At 43.4% G+C, this 16,987-nt stretch overlaps 3 protein-coding genes and 1 pseudogene across 3 annotated transcripts; 2 read left to right on the forward strand and 2 right to left on the reverse strand.

The window, feature by feature from the left end:
• Window positions 1–5,311: 5,311 nt before the first annotated feature.
• LOC121749115 (transcription initiation factor TFIID subunit 8-like) lies at window positions 5,312–5,953 on the reverse strand. Its single transcript, XM_042143718.1, has one exon. The coding sequence runs from the start codon at window positions 5,951–5,953 to the stop codon at window positions 5,312–5,314; it is 642 nt and encodes a 213-aa protein (XP_041999652.1).
• A 3,415-nt stretch (window positions 5,954–9,368) lies between these two features.
• Window positions 9,369–11,831, forward strand: LOC121749116 (probable receptor-like protein kinase At5g61350). The gene has a single exon (XM_042143719.1). It carries the CDS (start codon window positions 9,369–9,371, stop codon window positions 11,829–11,831), a length of 2,463 nt encoding a protein of 820 aa, XP_041999653.1.
• Window positions 11,832–12,519: 688 nt separating this feature from the next.
• Window positions 12,520–13,886, reverse strand: LOC121749117 (annotated as a pseudogene).
• A 400-nt stretch (window positions 13,887–14,286) lies between these two features.
• LOC121746739 (vesicle transport v-SNARE 13-like) lies at window positions 14,287–16,815 on the forward strand. Its single transcript, XM_042140664.1, has 6 exons — window positions 14,287–14,339; window positions 14,630–14,745; window positions 15,797–15,855; window positions 15,938–16,126; window positions 16,253–16,423; window positions 16,509–16,815. The coding sequence occupies exons 2-6, from the start codon at window positions 14,652–14,654 to the stop codon at window positions 16,668–16,670; spliced, it is 675 nt and encodes a 224-aa protein (XP_041996598.1). The 5' UTR covers window positions 14,287–14,339; window positions 14,630–14,651; the 3' UTR covers window positions 16,671–16,815.
• Window positions 16,816–16,987: the final 172 nt, after the last annotated feature.

Below are 16,987 nucleotides of genomic sequence, written 5' to 3' on the forward strand. Positions count from 1 at the left end.
ATTTTCTTTTAAGTACCCATTTACAACCCAGAGGTTTCGCACCTTCAGGTAGATCAACCAACACCCACGTGTGGTTTAGCAAAATTGAATCAATTTCGCTTTGAACAGCTTCTTTCCAATGCAACCCGTCTGGGCCATCGAAAGCTACTTTTATAGATGTCGGTTCTTCATCTAGCATAAAAGCAATGTAGTCAGGACCAAATGTTTTTGGTGTTCTGACCCTATTACCACGTCTTAGTACTGTATCATTAGGATCGGGCCTTGCACGCTTGCGCGATTCAGGTTCCGCATCCGCTGATTTAGAACTAGTGGCTTCTTCTTCCACTGGTTTAGAACTAGTGGCTTCTTCTTCAATTCTTGTCTCAGAATTGGTTACGACCTTTTCTTTGTCTTTGCAAGGAAATGTATTTTCGAGAAATACGGCATTCCTTGACTCAATTGTTGTCCCCACTGTTATAGTCGATATTTCAGACTTGTGAACAACAAATCGATATGCACTACTGTTAAGTGCATATCCAATGAAGATGCAATCAACCGTCTTAGGTCCGATTGTAACTTCTTTGGGCGGAGGAACCATCACCTTTGCCAAACACCCCCACACTTTGAGGTATTTGTAGGATGACTTCCTTCCCTTCCACAACTCATAAGGAGTGACATCTTTTCCTTTGAGAGGGATCTTATTCAAGATATAGTTGGCTGTCAAAACAGCTTCCCCCCACATGTTATGTGGTAATCCTGAAGTTAGAAGCAGTGCATTCATCATCTCTTTTAGAGTTCGATTTTTGCGTTCTGCAACACCATTAGATTGTGGTGAATATGGAGCAGTTGTTTGATGAATTATACCACTTGCGTTGCATAACTCCTCAAACGGGGCTACATATTCTCCTCCTCTATCGCTTCGAATCATTTTGATTTTACAACCAAGTTGATTCTCAACTTCGTTCTTATAATTTTTGAACGCCTCTATTGCTTCATCTTCACTTCTTAAAAGATAAATGTAGCAATATCTTGTGCAATCATCTATGAAAGTGATAAAGTACTTTTTACCACCTCTAGTTTGCACCTTCTTTAAATCACATACATCCGTGTGAATTAATTCAAGGGGTTTTGTGCTTCGTTCAACCGAGTGAAACGGCAACTTAGTCATTTTTGCTTCAAGACAAATTTCACATTTATCTTGATTATCCACTTCATTAGCCTTTAGTAAATCTAAATTCACTAATCTTTTAATGGCTTTTGAATTTACATGTCCCAATCTACAATGCCACAAATTTGAAGACTCGGTCAAATAAGAGGAAGTAGATGCTTTATTATTATTGGCCAATGGCTTTGCAACACTGCGAGTTGCTACACTAAGCTTGAAAAGCCCGTCGGTTACATAACCTTTTCCGAGGGATTTTCCAAACTTATACAAGACAAACCTATCAGACTCAAATACAAGTTTAAACCCCTTATTAACTAGTATTGATCCTGACACTAGGTTCTTGCGGATGTCCGGGACATGCAGCACATCCTTCAACGTGATAGTTAGGCCAGACGTCATCATGAGAATCACGTTGCCAACGCCGAGGACTTCGGACGATGCTTGATTCCCCATGTTGATTTTCCTCCCTTCGACAGCAGTGTAGGAGGCAAACTTGCTCCTGTCGGAGCAAACATGTGCAGTAGCGCCGGTATCAATATACCAGCCACCATTGTTGTTGTTAACAAGGTTGACCTCTTCAGTGACCACAGCAATGAGGTCGTTTTCATCCCAGTCTTTGAACTCCTTCTCAACGACGTGGGCAGCCGGCTTCTTCTTCTTGCTGCGGCAGTCCTTTGCAAAGTGGCCTTGTTTGCCACACTTGTAGCAGTCGCCTTCAAACTTCTTTGAAGGCTGCTTTCCCTTCCCCTTGTCATTTGGACGGTGTGGGCGAGGGCGTTTGTTGGAGGGTCCGCCCCGCTCCAACATATTGGCCTTGGCTTCATTTGGGGTGAATCCCTTAGCCTTTTGATCACTTTTGCGCACGTCGGCCTCGATGCGCAACTTCACGATCAAGTCTTCAAGGGTCATCTGCTTTCGCTTGTGCTTGAGATAACTCTTGAAGTCCTTCCAACTTGGAGGGATCTTGTCAATGATCGTGCACCTTAGGAATTTGTCGGGCAAGGTCATCCCTTCAGCCACTAATGAGTGGATGATCATTTGGAGCTCTTGGACTTGCTCCATGACGGGTCGAGAGTCGACCATTTTGTAGTCCATAAATTTGGAAGCTACAACTTGCTCCGTCCCTGCAGCATTATCTATGCTATACTTCTTTTCTAGGTTTTCCCACATTTGTTTAGATGTGGTTACATTGGAGTATACATTGTACAAACTATCATCTAAAGCACTTAGAATGAAATATTTACAAAGGTAATCTCCTTTCCTCCAAGCTTCATAATCTGCCATGACTTCGAGCCTAGTCTCTTGGTCGCTTGGTGCGGGCGGCTCGTTCTCCGTGAGGAAGTTGGCGACGCCCAATGTTGTCAAGTAGAACAACATCTTCTGGTACCACCGCTTGAAGTCAGATCCTCCAAACTTTGGTGGCTTCTCGGCAGGTGGCATCATTCTTGGTGCCAAAGGTGCCGCGCTTGGTCCTTGGAAGGAACCAATTCCGTTGCCCCCGAAGGAGCCAACAACATGGTTGGGCATAGAGCCCCACCATTCATGTTGGGCATAGAGCCCGCCATGGTCGTACCAGCCCCGAAGGGACTAGCACCCGCATGAGACCCGAAGGCCCCAGCATTCGTGTGAGACCCGAAGGTCCCAACACCCGTGTGAGACCCGAAGGCCCCAGCACTCGATCCATTAAAGGACCCGAAGGAACCACTGAAAGTGGAACCAACCGAACCACCAAAGGTGGAACCAGTGGACGCCCCGTAAGGGTTGTCCCAAACCCAAGGGACAGTGGATGAAGCGGCTGGGAAGCCGGGAGTTGGCATCATCGAGGGAACCGATGAAGTGTTGATCGGTCCAGTGGTCGCCATGGTTGAGGGAATGGCGGCGGTGGCGTTGGCAGCAGCAGTGTTGGATTCCGTCGACATCTCCAGCAAAAGGTGTTAATGTTTCGAAAGTTCTTAGGTTCAGTTTAGAGTCCAAAATCCTGCAAAGGCAAGTTATCTCGTCTTGCGATTGTTGGTTTCTGGTGATTACAAGAGATAACAAAACCGGGCGTAATACAACCCAAAAGAAAGAAAAGGAGAAACTGAACTAAATGAAATTACAACGTAAGAATTCGAAACAAAGAACCGTGAACTAAGTTTAGCCGAGTCGAGGAGGCCTCTTCCCGCAAGACGAGATACGCCCCGGTAGTGCTCTTCGGTTTGGCGTGTCGTCCCCAAAGGTAAAACGGCTACGTCTATATTGATGCAGCACCGCAATCACTAGAGCTCCGGCGAACTGGATTGAGGAGAGCGCAGAGCTTCGACAGAAAGACAATGCAGAGAGAGGGATAGAGCTTATGCAGAGAATGCTTGTATGTGTTATATCCTAATGCAGTGGTATGGCTAGCCTATTTATAGGCCAAGCCACCATGCAGGGTCAACCAGCCATTGAAGGCTCATCATGGCCAATTCGTAACCGACGTCGGTTACAAGCGTGTGGCAGGAGTGTGCCATCCGTGTGGATTTCTCACGTGGCAGCCGTGACTGTGCCTCGCTTGACGACGTGTCAAGCCACTTGGATTGCTGACTCGGCGGTGGTCCAAAAAGAATAGTTTGGGCCAAGCCCCAAGCCCAAAGACCAAGATCCAAGTCCAAGTCCAAGTCCAAGTCCAGGGCTCGGGCTCGGGCCCGGGCTCGAGGCCCGAGGCCCGCGCCCACGCCCACGAGCACGGGCTCAGGCGGGCGGCGGCGGCGCGCGCGTGTGCGCGCGTGTGGGCTTTTTCACCCATCTTGATCCACTATAATTATTAAGTAACATAAAGTCACTTAATTTAAACACATTAAAGATGTATTAATCTTCCAATGTGGGATAATTAACTCTAGTTAATTATTCCCTAAGCACATGCTCCAAGCTTTAATTAAAAGCTAATTATGCCCAACTTTAATCCTCTATTTCTCACTCACCGGAAATCGGATTTGAGAAAGTGAATATATTACATTTATCTACGTAAAATGTAGATCGACGCTATATCATTTAATTTCACAAAATTAAATGTCTCGTCACATTTATTCTTTGGTCAAAACCATTGACCGGGCATATTTAATCCATGATTTTTACAATTGAATATTTATCAAATGTATATCATTGGATCCTTATAAAAGTTAGATCATTTAAAAAAATGAAATTCTACCATGCCCATCCAATTTCGTCCAAAACCTGCATTAATTAAAAAAAATGTTATATGCATTGGACAACAATACGTAGCATATGAATAACAAACACACCAATTTGAAAACCTAATAGCATCCATAGCGGCGCAGAGCACACGACTGTCCGTCCGTACCAGCGGCACGGTACCGCTGTCCGCCGCTGCGCTCTTGCTGCTGGCACGGCGCTGCTCTTAGCTAAGAGTACTTTCGTGCCAGCGAGCAGGGCAACGTGACGCGTTTCTATTGGTCGTTGGCATTTTAAAAAAAAATCAATAATAATACCAAAAATTAAAAAAATATATATTTTTGGATTCCCAAAAATATACAGAATTTATTACCATTCTTTTGAAATTTTTTTGAAATTTTTTAAAAAAATTAATCCCAAAATCATCTATAAATACACACATTCATCATCCATTTGCGCGAAATTCGACCACAAGTAGTGGGTTTTTTTAATTTTATGAATTTAATTATGTAATTTTTAATTTTTAGGATTTAAATTATGTAATTTTTAAGACGTTAATGAAGAAATTTTTAATTTTTAGGATTTTAATTATGTAATTTTTTTTTTTTTTTTGTAATTTGTAATATTATTCCAGTTATTTTTAATGCATTTTAATATTGTGGAAATATTTTTATTTAAATTGAATAATAGAACGGTGGGACCCTTGAGCATATCCTTGCGGAAGGGCATTCTTGCGGAAGAGCACGGATACGAGGGTTGTGCTCTTGCCTAAGAACAGAGAGTAAAAGTGGATCCGGGCCCACATCCGTGCTCGTTGGCAAGAGGACGGATGTGGATGCTCTAACCCAATTCCCCATTAACTCACCAAATTGAAATAATTTGATATGCAGTATGGACCATTCAAACAGCAATTCTGTCCCAAAATCTCGTTTTTTTTGACAAAATCCTAATTTTTCATTGGTGTTGAATTAAACTGTAAGAACCCCAATTCAGCAAGGAAAATTCGAGGTTGCTTTAGCAGCCACCGTCTTCTTCCTCCCCTCCGCCGCTGCCGTTGTTTTCACATGTACCCTTAAATTTTCCAACATTCCCAATTTTGAATCTGACTTTCCCTCTCTTCACCAGCACTTGTTCCACATCTTCATCATAGCATTCCCTTTTCAACTTCTTCATCTCACTGCTCCCCAAATTCACCGCTTCTTCCCTTTCCAAACTCTCATCCCACTTCACTTCCCCTCGCCTCTTCTCCTCCTCCTCCTCCTCCTCCTCTACGCGCACCTCCACCGCAGGCAGCCACCGCGGCACGTGCTTCAGTTTCCCCTCATTGTACCACAATCTATTATCCCTAGTATTCAACACTCTACCTACACCGGAGCAACTCATAATCGGCGGCGACGGCTGACCAAACGGAATTTGATCCATGTGCTTCACGCACTTCATCAAATCTCTAATCGCGGCTGACCTCCACACCGATCGTGATCGAACTCTCCACGAGCCGTCGAATCCTTGCACCGATGCCAAATCTTCGATCGCGGCGGCGATGTCGAAAAGGTTTGATTCAGTGCGCCCGCTCGAATTGGCGGATTCCGCGCTTAATTTGGCAATCGCTTTCAAATACCTGGTGGCGATGTCGGTTAGGGCTTCGAGTGCCGGCATCTCGGCTCCTTTGTAGCCTATCGATTGACAGATCTGCGCCACCGCCACTCGCGCTAGGGTAAATGAGAAGTCCGGCGCCGCTGTGACGGCGCAGATTTTGTCTTCTCGCTAGGGTAAATAAGGGGGAAACTAAATACTCCCTCAGTCCCGAGTCCCGGTCACTTTTACAACTTTTGCACTCCATTTTGTAAAAATCATACTCCCTCCGTCCCGCACTACTCGCACGTATTTCCTTTTTGGGCGTCCCAAGTTACTTGCACTCTTTCCATTTTTAGTAAAAAATTTCACCTACAGCCGTCATTTTTGACTTTCCTATACACTCATTCCTTAATCTCCGTGCCGAAAAGGAAATGAGCGAGTAGCTCGGGACGGAGGGAGTAATAAATAGTTAAGTGAAGAAATGGTAAAATAAGAGAGATTAAGACTCTTCTTAGTCTTATTCTTTCTTATTTTATCATTTTTACATTTTAACGATTTTTATAAAACGAGTATGCAAAAGTGACCGAGACACCTAAAATGGGAAGGAGGGAGTATATTGCAACCACTCCATCACAACGGGCGACGGTGGTGGAAGGCTTGATGGTTGCGGGAGAAAAACAATTAGAGGCGCTTTATAGTGGCGGCGGACGCGGTGGTGAATGTTATAGAGATGCAGAAAGGCGGTGGCGGCGGCCGCGGATTGGGCGGAATTTAGCGAGGCCGAGGGTTTCGGAGGCTGTTGCCTGCTGGGGAAACTTAGTATTTATTCGTATAATTAATTACAGTTTCGAGATTAAATAATTTAATTGGGGATTAATTTTTATTAAATAAAAAATCTTGAGTGATCACCTGAACCTCTTTTGGTTAATGAAAGATTGAAAGTTTGTGGCTGATTAGATTCAACTTTATTTTAGTTTGATATGCCAGGAGTGTGGGTGTTATGAAAAGTAAAAATGAGGTAGATTATTGTTCATATTCACATAAGAAAAAATGTCACGTAATACGATTTGGTTTTCTTTTCTTTCTCATCAGTTACAATATGGATCCATTATTTTTCATATCAAAATAAACGAAAACGAACGAAAGTGGAAAACTCATGTAATTCTCACTCTTGAAACATTTTCATTATCATACAAGGATATTATCACATTTTGATGATGTGGGATGAACTATATCGTTTTCTATTGATAGGCTAAAGTTATAAGGTGAAAAAATTGATTTCTTATCAAAGTTAAAATTATAAATTGAAAAAAATTAACATTCAGGCTATATAAAACAAAAATCAAAGCTATTACTATTATGAATTGAGAAAAGTTGAAATATATACCTGCCCTCTACTTGTCTACCATCAACCCCACAAAGAAACTGAAATAAATAGTCTTGACTAATTAGACCCTAACAAGGCCCATGCATGCAAAGCAAAACGCTAAATTTATTTCATGGGCTTTAGTCGATCATAGAAATTTATACACGCCAATGCTTCTACTTTCTACAGTTGCATTTCATCTACCTGACGGAAATAGTATTAAGACTTTCTTAAATTTGTGTCACCCTTATCTATTTGGATTCTTTGGGAAAATGGTCAATGTAAATGAAATTTACTATATATAAGTAGCAATTTTTCATCACACTGGAATAGTGAAATGTAGCATAAAGTGGTTTTCAAATACTTCAAATAACAAAATGGTTTTTTTTTTTTGCTTGGCAGCAGGAATCAAATAAAGTTAAGTTCTACTCAATACTTTTTTGAGCCGTTTTACTACTACTGTCACAGTAAAAAGAGTTTGTTATTTTGATTTTAGCATAAAGTGAATCCAGGGGAAGCTTAGGCACCCAAAAAATTACTCCTATTTTTATTTTAATGCAATAAAAACATTAGTAAGAAATTATCCCTACTTAAAATGATCATCATTTTCTGGCTTGTTCATTTATAGTGTACTCCTACCATTTTTGGATAATAGCAATCACTGTGGACAAAGATTCACCATGATTCAGGGAAAACGTTTTGGAAATTTTTGTTACAACGGTGATGTTTTCATATTGAGGAGCAGAATCGTACTTCATTTGCATTTTAGGAAGCCATATATGAATGCATGAGTCTCTCTCTTTGGAGCCACACCATAAAAACAAATTTATGTATCTGGAAACAATTTTTTGTATGAAAGCCTGTAGTTTTCTAGCTACTAGATCTTGCATTTATTTGCAATGCCCAGGTGCTGCCCCAACTCACGTGTATATAAGTAGGTAACAATTGTCTCTATGTTCATTGTTTTTAAGATGCTCTTACCAAAAAATAGGTGTTTTTTTAATAATCATTGTGGGTTACTAGAATTTTGATTTGTACATTGTAACATTTGATGTAGGGGTGAGTGTTTGGAGACAAAATGTCCGTTCCTATCAGAAAATCTGAAATTTTATAAAAAAAATGAATCCGATCCGATATAAATTATCCAAGACTCTGAATTTGAAAATCCAAAATTTGAATTATGAAATCTGATCCGAACAATACGAAATTACATAAAAATATAAAAATTTAATAATAAAATTCTGATAATTTAAAAATCTAATGTCAAAATCCAAAAATCTAATATTTGTACCCCATTAAATGTTCCAGATTTTCTTTTTTTGTTCTTCCTCCTATAAATGTCTTATTTTTACTTTTACCATTTATGATAGGTGGACTTCACATTCAATTAACTCATTTCATTCAACTAATAGTATTATAAAATTAATATACTCCTATTTCACTAACTTTTTTTTATCCACTTTCTTTTATAAAGTCAAGCAATTTTTTAAACTGCGAGTAGATAAAAAATGATGAGACATCTATTGTGGGACAGAGAAAGTACCAAATACCATTAGAATTGTTCACAAATGTTTCTTTTTTAATACAAGCTCTAACAAATGCATAGATGAGTAGGGAAATAGGTTATGCTTGATTTTTATGTACTTAAGTTGATAAAATGATGAGAAAACATAAGAATTATGAACCATTAATAATAGTAATACCTAAATCATACTAATACTATATAACTGCGATTACAAAGAGTCGTCGAGACATATTATCAACCAATAATACCCAATTCCCGGCATCGAATGTGGCTCTTTGTCCTCAATAAATTTGAGATTACACCATAGAAGATGAAACCTAACAAGTCAAATCATAAACTAATCCTTTATCTCTTCCCAGCTGGATACGCGTTTGAATTTCTCAATTTCCATATATTCCATTCTAGTAGTATATGCAATCCAATAAACTGTCTTTGATTCCTTCATAACAGAAAGTCTTCTCTTGAAATAAAACAACCCTTGTTTTGTGATTACAAGATTGCACGTTCTCCCCAACATGCTCCCAACAATCATTCTCACCTCTAAAAAACACTCCCATTTCTACTTTCTCATAAACTAAACCAACTCTTTTCACACCACCGCCGAAATGGGCCGCCCTCCTCCCATTCCCCTCCTCCTCCTCCTCCTCCTCATCCTCACCAACGCCGCCGCCTTCACCCCCGCCGATAACTACCTCATCAACTGCGGATCACCGGATTCCACCCCTCTCGACGACGGCAGAGCCTTCAAATCCGACCCTCAATCCTCCCCCTACCTATCCACCGATGAAGACATTCTAGCTTCTCTTCCCAATATCTCTTCGCCGTCGTTGTACGCCACCGCGAGAATCTTCCACCACCTCTCCATGTACAGGTTCCTGATTTCAAATCCCGGCCTCCATTGGATCCGCCTCCACTTCTACCCCCTCCCCCACCCCACCTACAACCTCACCTCCGCCACCTTCACCGTCACCACCGACGACACCGTCCTTTTGCATGGCTTCTCCGCCGCCACCTCCAAAACCATCATCAAAGAATACCTCATCAACGCCACCTCCGACAAGCTCACCCTCAAATTCTCCCCCATGAAAAACTCCGCCGCCTTCATCAACGCCATCGAGCTCGTCTCCGCCCCGGACGACCTCATCCCCGACACCACCGCCTCCGTGTCTCCTGCCGGCGAACTCTCCGGCGTCAGCAAACACTCCTTAGAAGTCTCCTACCGCCTCAACGTCGGCGGCCCCCTCGTCACCCCCAAAAACGACACCCTCTCCCGGACTTGGCTCCCCTCAGACGCGTACCTCGCCCTCCCGGAGGGCGCCAGGAACGTGTCGGTCCCCACCGACATGATCACCTACCCCATGGGCGGCGCCACCCCTCTCACCGCCCCGTATTCCGTCTACGCGACGGCGGATCAGATGGCGGACTCCTCCACCGCCGATCCGAATTTCAACCTGACTTGGAAAATGAGCGTTGATCCAAGCTTCTCGTATTTGATCAGACTCCATTTCTGCGATATAGTGAGCAAAGGCCTCAACGAGCTCTACTTTAACGTGTACATAAATGGAATCACCGGCGCTGCCAATTTAGACCTCTCCGCTCTCACATCCGGCTTAGCAATACCTTACTACAAGGACTTCGTGCTCAACGCCTCCGCCATCACCAACGGGAGCGTCGTAGTCCAGGTGGGGCCCACCTCCAACGTCATCTCCGCCCTCCCCAACGCCATTTTAAACGGCCTCGAGGTGATGAAGATGAGCAACTCCGCCGGCAGTCTCGACGGACTTTTTTCTGCGGATGGGAAGAAACACGGGCAGAGCTCCGTGATGAGAGTCGCGGCGGGAGTCGGGCTAGCGCTAGGTGCGGTAGCGTCGCTTCTGCTCCTTTTTGCCTCTTTGAGATGGTGCAGGAAGCCGAGAGGGTACGAGAAGCAGAAGACTTTCTCGTCGTGGCTGCTCCCGCTCAACTCCAGCCAATGCAGTTTCATGTCGAGCAAGAGCAAGAGCACGACCTTCTCCACCATCTCCGGCGGCCTCAACCAGCTCGGGAGATTCTTTAGCTTGAACGAGCTCAAGGAGGCAACCAAGAATTTTGACGAGAAATCAGTCGTTGGAGTTGGTGGTTTCGGAAAGGTATACCTAGGCGAGATCGACGGCGGAGCCACCAAGCTCGCCATAAAAAGGGGCAATCCGTCTTCCGCTCAAGGGATCAACGAGTTCCAGACAGAGATCCAGCTTTTGTCGAAGCTGAGGCACAGGCATTTAGTATCTCTCATTGGCTACTGCGACGAGCAGTCAGAGATGATTCTTGTCTACGAGTACATGTCCAACGGCCCGCTGCGGGACCACCTGTATGGCCCCGCGGCTCTGCCTCCACTGACGTGGAGGCAGAGGCTGGAGGTATGCATAGGCGCAGCGAAAGGCCTGCATTACCTCCACACTGGGTCAACCCAAGGAGTCATTCATCGCGACGTCAAGACTACAAACATTCTTCTAGATGAAAATCTGCTGGCTAAGGTGTCCGATTTCGGGCTGTCGAAGGTGGGGCCGGCGTCGCTGGACCAGACGCATGTTAGCACGGCGGTCAAAGGGAGCTTTGGGTACCTGGACCCGGAGTACTTCAGGAGGCAGCAGCTGACGGAGAAGTCGGACGTGTACTCGTTCGGGGTGGTGCTGTTCGAGGTGCTGTGCGCGAGGGCGGCGCTGGACCCGGCGCTGCCGCGAGAGCAGGTGAATCTGGCGGAGTGGGCGAAGCAGCAGCACGCGAAGGGGGCGACGGAGAAGATCGTGGATCCGGTGATTGCGGGGACGATTGGGAAGGACTCGCTGATCAAGTATGTGGAGACGGCGGAGAAGTGTCTTGCGGAGTATGGGGTGGACCGGCCGTCGATGGGGGATGTGCTGTGGAATATTGAGTACGCGCTGCAGCTGCAGGGGGCGGCGGAGGTTGGTGGTGGGGAGAAGAAGAGTGGTGGTGGAGAGGAGGGGGAGGTGGTGGTGGGGATGATGAGTGATGATTCGGGGGTGGTTGGGGCTTCTCCTGTGTTTCTTGAGAGTTGTCATGCAAGATGAGGTGTAGTTTGGTTTGGGATTCATGCAATCTTCTTCACCTCATCCTCATGTGTTTTTTCTTTGTTTAACATAGGATGTATCTTTGGAGTTTCTAATTACTATGTAATTTCATGCAATCTTCTTCAAATGTTCCAATAGAGACCACTTGCATGACATGACTCAGTCACAATTGATGTGATACTGTCTTTCTTTTGCTAGAGTGTGCTTCATGTTTTTTTTATCCTTCATTCCTCGATCACTATATATCACGAGTAGTGATCCGAATGCGCTAGCGCATGTCTCGTATGTTAGTACGTACGTGGCTGTACAAGTTGTTCCTTTATGCAAATTAAATGCGAGCCACTAAATAAGGTTGTATTTCTATTGAGCTCATATGTAAAATTGCAACTCTAAAGGTATGTAGTCATTTATTTTAAAATTATTCGATTCAGTCATGCATTGGAAATCGATCATCCAAAATGAAGAATGATAAGTCAGATAAAGTGAAGATAGCATACTACTCCGATTGTTTAGTAAGTAGTATCATAGACTACGTCTACAAACATTGTTCCTCTTAAATAACCCCAAAAACAAGAAGAGAAATGCCATTTTCCCTTTCTTACACAACACTCAAGGTTGATTGAAAATCCAATGATAAACTATGATTACATTTTACACGACGGCTTGAAATATATTGCAGGTCAATTAGTCAACCTTTATTACCGCGCAAAGAATTTCGAATACCAAACTTATCTACATCCGCCAAAGGTGTAACACTCTCATTTCTAACCCGCTTAACATTAGTGCTCACCAATCCCCGATGCCTAAAACCGTAGAGATTCAACACCTGATTATCCGCAAAGTTATAAGCCATCTCCATGCTCTTCAAGCACCTCTCCACCGGGTAATCCCCATTTCTCTCGCATGTCCGACACCCCACGAAATGTGTCACTAACGGCCACCTCTCGTCCCCAAAACACCCGGCCGGTACTTCTCCATCATCTCCTTGTATCGGTCCACCAAACTCTCCCAGAACCCGTGTAAACAATACGAACTCTCAATCGACACCATTTTCATCCACAGCTCCTTCTGGGAGATAAGTAGGTATATCAGTGCAGACTGGTCATCCGCCTCCAACGCAGGCCGCCCTTTTAGACTACTTGTTAGGATTTTTCCAGCCTCCTCACGAGGCCGGCCTCTGGGCCCCATCTGGGCCCAGACGTCCAATAAGTCCAACGACCACTGGCTGTTTCTTAACAGAAAACTGCCAGTGTTCAGGGCTATCCACGACTTCTCTTTAAAGAGCATGTCTGGGTAGCCATGTATGATCATATTCGAACTCCGGTATCTATGAAAAGGTATCTCGAAGACCATATCCGTAAAAAGCGCATCGCTATCCATCCACCATATCCACTCGGCCTCCGGGTGCGCCACCATCAGCTGCCGAATCTGGAGCAGTTTCCCCCAGTGGCCGGACATCTCCTTATCCAAATGCGCGGTGTTGTAAACGAGCTCGATCCCGTGGATCCTGCAGTAATCGATCTTGTTTTTGAGAAACTTAAGGAGGTAGTGGTCGCCGATGGAGTTCTCGCACGGGCTCGGTGGCGAGCCGGTGACGAGGTAGATTTTGGGGCGGCCGTTGATGAAGTACGGGAACTGAGGGTTCCGGCGACGCCATAGCTTCTTGTCTAGGTCCCAATTTTTGATTTTAGGGCCTAAGTTGAAGGTTGAGCTGGAATTGGGGGAATTTTGGGAGGAAGCGTCGTCGGAATCGGGTGGATCGTCGTCGGAGCGGATTGTGGTGACGATTCGGTTGGTTTCCTCGATTAGGTATTGGCTCTCGGCGTCGGCTTCGAGGGAGACGAGGTTGCTGAGTCCGATTGTGCCGCGGAGGACGAGAATGGTGACGAATCCGCAGAGGATTGTTATTCTGATGTTGCTATATTTTCGATCGCCGCGCCGTCCCTTCGGGAGGTGGCGGCCGCGGGAGCCGGCGCCGTCGCTGTCGTCGGAGGTAGTTTGGGGGAGAATTGTGAAGCTCCGCTTCTGAGCGGAATGCGTGGGATCCGCAGCCATTGGCTGGGAAGAATCAACACCAATTCAACGCCGGTATGTTTGTTGTTTGTGTAGAAATGGCAATGCAGGAAATCATGAATGCAGAAACATAGAAATTCAGATCGCATGAATGTGTAGTGATTGGGAATTTGGGGAATGAAGGGTGGCTTTTTGAGGGTTTGTTGTGAAAATTGAATGATGATGGAGAGGATTGAGCGCGGGTTGTTTGAATTGATAATTGATTCTCAGCTTAATAAAATACAATTTATACCTTAATAAATAGTGCCATCTACAATACTATGAAAATTATTCTAGTCAATGTTGTTTGTGCATCCGACGTGGAGCGTTAAAGGGTACTTTCGTCTTTTCATATTTGACGTGGCAATGACTTCCACATTTAGATTGTTCCATCAAATTCCACAGTGCTTTCTGCGGTCATTGCCTGCTATTTTCCGGCGATCCGATCAACCTAAGGTAAATCGTCTCGATTGATCCAAATTTAATGCCGCTCCTCATTTCACATTCTCGTTTTCCGAATGATTGATATCTTATGTCGATCGAATCAGTGATGCGAGCGATATCTGAAAATTGACGGGCAGGATTGGTTGATAGTGGTATTGACGGAATTAGTGAGGAGTAAAATTTTAAGAAACTAGAATTAGTTATAATGGCTATTGATCGGATGTCTGTGGAAATATTTGAAATGAGAATCAGTGTGGCGTAGGATTATTTTTGGAATTGAGCATTGTTGTTGTGGATTGCAGGAGATTGTTGAGGGGTCAAAAGATGAGTCTCGTATTTGAAGGATATGAGCGGCAATACTGTGAGATATCTGCTAATCTTTCGAAAAAGATTACTGCAGCTAGTGTCCTTAATGGAGGTGAGACACACTACTTCCAGTCATCTTTGAGTTTCTTGTTAGATTTTCCATTCAGTTTTGTCAGTTAGATTGTTATGCCATGATAACCAGTGATACCCTGTGCATCTCTACGATGAAAGGCATATAGCACACCATTTTTTCAGAGGACAGCTGCTTCTAGGTGAATGTAGGATGATAATCACATTGCCAATTTGATATAACTATGTGACTGGACTCACTTATGAAATATTACAAAAGAAAATGAATCAGAACGCTATAATATGTGATGGTACACCTAAAGAACACTATGTGACTGGACTCACTTATCACAAATGCAGGATAGTTGATTCAAGGTGTTTAAGATTGACTTTATCAAGGTGTATTATTATCATGATGATTGGGTGGTTCTTAACTTCATCTAGGGGGAAAATGCTATTGGGGAGTGTTTGAGGATGTGGATCAGGATGCCTGTAATTGTCACTTTCTTAATTATGATCACCAAGAGGCAGAAGTAGAGAGGCTACTCAGATGAGATCCATTTGCCGATTTTTGGATTTTACTTAACGTTGCAATTATTTGAGTAGAATCATTTTGTATAGAGAACTCATTAACCTGCTTGAATAGTTGAGCATAGGAAAGGAAAAAATGGAAATATCATGTGCACAATTTTATGATGATCTTTTTTTTAGACAAGCTGATGAATGATAGCTGCAAAAAGTATCTAGAAACATTGGTTGCTTCAGTATTCTATTACATACAGTGAAATTACCATTCAAGTATTCCAGTATTTGTATCATATTTGGGAATCCTCAGTTGACAATCTCAAGCTAATTTGGACAAGGACTGATGTAGCTTTGTAAATTGTTTTTAGTTTTCTTTCAGTGTCAAAACCACATGCTAGACTGTCCTTGAAGCTTTTATAACTTAGGAGGTGTCACAAACAATTAGCCATCACTTCACAAATGATGGGCTTATCTCTTGTTTAAGACACTCGACTATAGTTCTTTTAAAGCATGTAATTCATTTTCACTTCCATTTGCTGCTGATATTGGTTTAACGTCCCCGATCACAGAACAAAAGAAACAGAAAGTATCCGAAGTTGCAGGAGGATTAGAAGATGCTGATGCACTGGTAATTGGTTCACTTCATATGAATAATGATCCTTATGCCCTTTGACTCTATACTAATGTCCAACTTGTGCTTAACATCCAAGATACATAAAATGGATCTAGAAGCTAGGAGCTTGTCCGCAAGTGTGAAAGCCATGCTTCTTGTCAAGCTGAGAGAGTACAAAACAGATTTGAACAATTTAAAATCAGAAGTGAAAAGGATCACGTTGGGTAATGCCAACCAAGGAGCTCGGGATGACTTGTTGGAATCAGGAATGGCAGACACATTGACGGTACTGATCTTTCCATCGTTCTTCTAGTATTGCTAAAGGAGCATTCAAAATTATGTCCGAGTTAGCTTATATCGGTATTCAGCCGGCGTATGTAATTGCGTTCTAATTTATTGCTCGATTATCCAGGCGTCAGCAGATCAACGAGCAAGGCTACTGATGACAACTGAAAGATTAGGCAAGTCAAGCGACAGGATCAGGGAAGGTCGGAAAACAATGCTTGAAACTGAGGAGCTCGGAGTCTCAATTCTTCATGATTTGCACCAGCAACGCCAATCCCTCCTACAGGCACATAACACCGTAAGGCTCGTGTTCGTGTCTGGTCTGCCTCCTTTAGGTGAAACTGTCTAGTCGAGATAAATTGATGTATGACTACTTTTTGCAGCTTCACGGGGTGGATGATAACATCGGGCGGAGCAAAAAGATTCTGACCAACATATCAAGAAGAATGAGCAGAAATAAATATATCATCGGCACTATCATTATGCTCTTAGTAATCGCCATATTTGTGATTCTCTACTTCAAGTTGACACGCCGCTCTTCATGATTTCAAGAGTATGTATGCTTTGGTTATCATCTCTACGCTGAGGTGTGGATTATTGTGTGTTTTATTTTTATCGCAAAATTGATCTGATTGTATATCTCATCCTCCAAGTTGTTTTGATGGACAATAAATCAGTACTCTTCATTTATTTTGCATTTTCACTTTTAAACATTTCAATAACTACTTCATTTTTTTAATTTGTAGCGATTTCGACTCTTAATAGTATTTCTTTGTAAAATGACGATGTTTCAAAAAGTGATGGACTTATTTGGCCGCGAACAAAAAACTTGGTTAGCAAAGTAGGAGTACTACTTTGTTTT

The sequence above is a fragment of the Salvia splendens genome, chromosome 9 (genome assembly GCF_004379255.2).
Source record: "Salvia splendens isolate huo1 chromosome 9, SspV2, whole genome shotgun sequence".
NCBI classification, from domain to species: Eukaryota; Viridiplantae; Streptophyta; class Magnoliopsida; order Lamiales; family Lamiaceae; genus Salvia; species Salvia splendens.